This window comes from Lathyrus oleraceus, chromosome 4 (assembly GCF_024323335.1).
Source record: "Lathyrus oleraceus cultivar Zhongwan6 chromosome 4, CAAS_Psat_ZW6_1.0, whole genome shotgun sequence".
NCBI classification, from domain to species: Eukaryota; Viridiplantae; Streptophyta; class Magnoliopsida; order Fabales; family Fabaceae; genus Lathyrus; species Lathyrus oleraceus.
Genome location: NC_066582.1, coordinates 144,844,739 through 144,850,562, shown reverse-complemented (window position 1 = coordinate 144,850,562; position 5,824 = coordinate 144,844,739). Strand labels below are relative to the sequence as shown.

At 32.7% G+C, this 5,824-nt stretch overlaps 1 protein-coding gene across 1 annotated transcript; it reads left to right on the top strand.

Annotated features, from left to right (window-relative positions):
• The first annotated feature begins 601 nt into the window (after positions 1 to 601).
• Positions 602 to 5,072, top strand: LOC127074159 (NADH dehydrogenase [ubiquinone] 1 beta subcomplex subunit 8, mitochondrial). Its single transcript, XM_051015454.1, has 4 exons — positions 602 to 839; positions 941 to 1,027; positions 1,126 to 1,221; positions 4,865 to 5,072. The coding sequence occupies exons 1-4, from the start codon at positions 702 to 704 to the stop codon at positions 4,919 to 4,921; spliced, it is 378 nt and encodes a 125-aa protein (XP_050871411.1). The 5' UTR covers positions 602 to 701; the 3' UTR covers positions 4,922 to 5,072.
• The last annotated feature ends 752 nt before the right edge of the window (positions 5,073 to 5,824 follow it).

Genomic DNA, 5,824 nt, shown 5'->3' with positions numbered 1-5,824 from the left:
TAGAATTGTATGAGTGTTGACTCATAATCATTTTACACAAAGAAACTAATTGAAAATAAAATAAAATAGTTTATCTGATTAATAGATTTTTTTTGTTTAAAGTTCTATTTAAATTTTTAATTAGTTCAGAAAATTACAGATTAATTAAATCTAATAATAATAATAATAATAATAATAATAATAAAGATTAATTACTATGCTCTTTCAATGTAAAAAGATTTACACTGTCGATTCATCACCATCAGCCGTTTGCATTATTTTATGGATTTTTAAAATAAAAATCAAATTTATTTTAATATCCAATGTGTAGAATTAATTAACGGTGTAAAATCGTATTTCAATTAAATTAATAATAATAATAATAATAATAATAATAATACTACTAATAATAATAATAATAATAATAATAATAATAATAATAATAATAATAATAATAATAATAATAATAATAATAATAATTTCAAAAAAGAATAAGGGGTATAGAAAGAAACTAGGGGTGTAGTAGCAAGCCCTAAAGTTATATAAATTGCAAAAGTAGATCCAATTCGAGTCCAACCCATTTGATTAAAAAAAAAGAGAGAAAAGAAAACAATTCCAAACGAAGTCGTTTTGTACTGTAAGGGGCAGTAACATAAACATTACGCAATAATCAACCAGAAATTGAACAAGAACGAAGAAGAAGAAGAATCGAGGCAATAATCATGGCAGGTCGATTAACAAACGTAGCATCACAAATCTTAGGCGGAAACGGCGTCGTTCACCGATCGGTAGCTTCCTCTCTTCGCCTCCGCTCCGGCATGGGTCTCCCCGTCGGCAAACACTATGTCCCAAACAAACCCGTTAGTTTCTTTAACCTAACCTATCCAATTCATTTTCATTTGTCGTAGAATCGTGAAAACTAACCTCAATTTTCGAATTCTGATGTTGTTGTTGTTTTCAGCTTCCCGTGAATGAGGAACTTACATGGGACAACGGTACTGCATATCCCGAACCTTGTATAGATCGCATTGCTGATACTGTTGGAAAGGTAACTAATTTTCACCCTATCTATGTAAATTTATTAAGTTATTATTATTATTATAATTTCAATGCGTGAAGTTGATGATTTTTACATTTGAAAACTAGTATGAAGCTTTGGCTTGGCTATGTGGAGGATTGAGCTGTTTTGGAGCTCTGGGATTATTGGCTGTGTGGAATGATAAAGCCTCTAAGACACCATTTGTAAGTCAACTTACTAAACCTCTGGATTGTTGGGATTTGGTTCCGTTTTGCTTTGGATGTTTGCTGATTTCAATTCTATAATACTTGTTCATCAAATGCTATGGATGTTGTTTGTGATAGTGTTCGGTGAATGCTGGAACTTGGATTTGTTTTAAGCTTGATTTGATTGGATAATATTGTTCTTATTTCTTGCTTGTGGGGTGTATTTGGAGTTATGTTTTATTTGATTTCGATCCTCTGGGTGGTCTTCTATATCTATGGTTATCATTCTTTGATAATGGCACAAACTGACTTACCTCAGGAAACTTTTCTCAACATGTTACATCCAAGAGGTAGAGTTTGTGATAGCTATGTTGTCAATAGCACGCTAAAGAGGAATAGTGTAGCGGTTAAGGTTTTGCCACAACGCTTTTGGCTTGCAAGCCACTGTTAACAATAGTGATGATTGTGGCTGCTAATTGCGGCCCCCAAGAAATGGATTCAAAACCTTTTCTTAAACTGTTGTTTTTATAGGTATAAGTTTCAATTTGAACCCATCTTCGTTCTGGTATGTTCTTGCTCACAAACAATAGTTCTATTCTCCTTCCTACTTTTAGTTCAATTATGTTATATTCATTTCCGTTTTAGTTTTAATTACTCTGTACTTTAGGTTCTTTAATTGTAAGTACGATGTCTCTTTAGATGTGTACTTTGCAAACTAATTTTAGTCTTTGCAATAGCGTCTATTCCATTACCTGGCTATAGCATTTTAGGGGGTTGATGCTATCCGGGATTAACAACACCGTCAGTGTGCTAGACATATATACATGATACCCTTCCTTAGGTGCTATTGACTAGTCGGTTACCTCGTGGTCTGGGGCCAACTTGTTTGATGCACACTCAGGAAAGTACAAATAGTTGAGTTAGAACACAACTATTTAATTTCAATACTATTTGTCATGTGTTTCATCTTTTGCTTTGTTCCGTATCCTAACTATTTCTAAAATCTAACATAGAACAAGCATTATTGTTTTGTCCTTCATTATTTAGCAAATCAAACGCATCCTAAGGTTGTCAAATTCTTAGATCTTGCCTACCTAGGATTTGATAGGAAAAACAGTTGACATGTAAAATATGATATCTTAATTATAAACATTTAAGGTAAGATCTCACCTATCATATGCGCGAGTTTGTTAGAACAAGAAGTCAATAAAAAGGAGATTTGTATTCTCTATTAGCATTTGCATTTTATCTATTCTTTGTATCATTGATTCATTGTGGTCACATGGGTAACTGGGCACATACTTATGACTTATGTCATATTCATGCCTCACACTGGCACCTGGTGATATGCGGTAGAATAGAGTAACTTGCTTTTGGAAAGAATGCTATTCTTTTGTCAACTACAATTCAAATTAACTACGCAGCCCTTAAAACATCCACAAAAAAAGGTAAGAAATATATTAGTCAAGAAACATGTGAGCCTGTAAGCCAGGGAATTGCAGCATCCAGTCCTCCTCCCAGGCTCCAGCACCTAAGTTGCAGCTCTCGAGTCTGGGCATTCACCTGGCAATTGCAAAACTAAATCTGAAACTTTCAGTTGAGCTGATTGCAATATGTAGCAGCCAAGGGCAGATATTTTATTGTGGGGTTAAATTCCGTTGCTATGTAGTATAGATGAAGATCTAATTTTGGTGGGTTTTCTGGGTTTCAGCTGGGTTATTCCCAGATTTGGTGCATCAGCTAGGATTGTTGTGATCTCAAGATCCCAGCAAGATATGTTTTGTACTGGGATAAGGATCATTCAAGCTTGCAAAGCGTGCAGCATCACATATTTCTACTGTAACGACATCATAATTTGAACCTTACTTCACATCAAAGATGTGATTGAATACTTTAAAATTATGAAAGCTTTTATAGATATTTCGTATGCTTTCTAGAGAGTAAGTCACATGGTTATCAAATTTTGAATTGTAATGATATATTTGTATTTTCTTGTCTGTTTGGGTCGAGTCCAATCAGCTCTGGAAAACTGGTTCGGTTTGGATGAGAGAAAAATAGACCTGGCATAGGCTGTGTTAATACCCGAGTCAGAAACTGAAATCCACCAAACCTGACACTATTTCTTACTCCCTGGGTCTCAAAATAATTGACACATTTGCTTATTTAACACATATATTAAGAAAATACTATAAATGGAAGAAAGAGAATTTATTTTTACCAAATTAACCTTGTCAATTATTGATGTGTTCACTATTATTATAAATGAAAAATGAAAAATATTCATTTGAGGGTGATGCACATAATATTAATTAGGGGTACAATTGAATTTTTTTTATATTACATTGAAAATTGAAAGTGACATTCATTTTGGAACAAACCTTTTTTGTTGTTGCAAATGTGATAATTATTATGAACAAACTTTTTTTGTTGCAAATGTGATAATTATTATGAACAAACTTTTTTTGTTGTTGCAAATGTGATAATTTCTTTTGACTTTGAACTTCAATTTATTTTTAAAATATAAATATATGTTGTCTGAGGACTCAACCTGATTAAAACCATTGCCCAAAATAATTAGCTAAACCTGAACTGACCTTCCATAGCTTCACTACATCCCTGGATCTTTTGGATGATATGATATTTCTTTTCATTCTTCATTCTTGCATTTAAATACTGTAAACAATTACTATATGTTAGTGTGCATTGCAACTATGTTTAATTAGCAGCAAGTTTGAAGCTTGCAAGATCCAACTTTGCTCAGTAGAATTACAACTGGCCTACATCATCAATTTAGGTCTCATTAAGTCTTATATTTCCCCCATGAATGATTATTATCTAAAAAATACCCAATTCTCAGACTCTTACCTACTTCTGTCACAAGTAATTTTAGAGGTGTATTATTACATCTACTGTTGGTCGGTTGAAGCAGTTAGCTCAGTTTTTGGTTCTGCTATTTTTAGTTTCTTTTCTTTTATTCTTTCCTCCACTATTATTGAGTATTTATGGAGCTAATTCACTGTAATAAGACCGATTCCATTCTTAATTCTCCTGATAGCCTTAACATATGGTATCCAAGCAATTTATCTCTCAGCAAGCTCTTGTTGACCTTGCTTTATCACTTCCTCTGTTATTGGTTGTGGGTCGTCTTCATCTTCAATGCATTTGGTGTTCTTGTTTACTCTTGGATCTCTTCAATCCAGTTGATCATGCCTCAAATTTTTACCTTCAGATAATCCTAGTCTAATTCTAGTTTCTCAACCATTGTCTGGTGAGAACTGTTTTATGGAACCTTGCCATGAAGGTGACTCGGTTAGCCAAGATTTTTTTTGGCTTTGTAACCTTTATTGATGGCTGGCTATATTCAATTTCCTGAAGTACCTGCTATTCAGATTTTCTCAATATGGCAAAGGAACACCATTTTTGTTGTCTCATGACTCCTTGATTCCAAAAAGAATCACTGCTCGATTGCTCCAGATCTGCAACAAAGATTTGGAATGACCTGTGTGAAAAGCATTTGGGAAGAACAAGTGTCCTTAGAAAAGCATTTTCAGGGCTATGTTTATTTTCTTTGACATTTTCGTGTTTTGAAGCTTCACATGTAATGCTACTTTCTCCATTTATTTAGTACTTATGCTGATAGGTTTTCATATTATTGTGTCAGGCACCCAAAGTATATCCATATGACAATCTGCGAGTGGAGCTTGGTGGTGAGCCATAAGTAGATCCAAGGCAATAATGGGATGATTACTTCTTTTATGTATTTGTTCTGTTCATTTGTACTCCTATCTTATCTTATGTGGTCGAAAATAATGGATCAGAAAGACTTGCTGAAACCAAATACAGGAATGAAAGAGCTGAATTTGGTTTAATTCTTTTGATCATTCTCTCATGTTTGTGATGGCAATAGTGAGTTGGCAAAATTTATTCTGCACAATTTCTCCACTCTTTATGGAACTGAGTATGATCTTACAAGATAAAAAATTTGAACTTTATTTAACCCTTATTCTTTACCCATACTATTTGTTGTTTGTTGTATTTAATTTCCCAAAATCATTTCAGTGAAAGAACGCAAAAGCACAATCCAAATATTGGAATAAATTTTCACCAAGAACTTGTGAAAACGAATTATTAGTTTTTTTTATAGCAATTAATTTTTAAAATAAAAATATACTTAAAATTTTAAAAAATAGTTATTTCTTCTCCTTTTCATTTTACGCTTTTAAAAGGATTTTTTTAGAAGCGAGGAACTTTAAATTTGTATTAAATTGAGATACTCAATTTCAATTGGTCCTATATGGTTGTAGTTTTCGTTTTGATTCGGCTCTTTGCTTCTATACACATATAAAACTCTTCCATAATTGGTTATCAAGTAGATATTTTGTATGAGGGTTGCTCTTTAAATTTCATGTGGTCTTCTTCGTCACCGAGAAAATTTACAAAAGTCTCCGGTGTTCAATTATGCGGACACTATTTTTTACACACTCATTACTTCAAATTGATGAGATATTTTTATTTTATCAATATTATAGTGGGTTTGGATATGTTCGGTTAGATCAAACCATAAACAATTATAGAATTTAGAAAAACACAAATTAACATTCAAATATTTAACATTATATTG

Coding starts and splice junctions, on each gene's coding strand:
- LOC127074159 (XM_051015454.1), top strand. CDS start 702: ATGGCAGGTCGATTAACAAACGTAGCATCACAAATCTTAGGCGGAAAC. Junction 1,028..1,125: donor TTGCTGATACTGTTGGAAAG/GTAACTAATTTT, acceptor TTTGAAAACTAG/TATGAAGCTTTGGCTTGGCT. Junction 1,222..4,864: donor AAGCCTCTAAGACACCATTT/GTAAGTCAACTT, acceptor TTATTGTGTCAG/GCACCCAAAGTATATCCATA.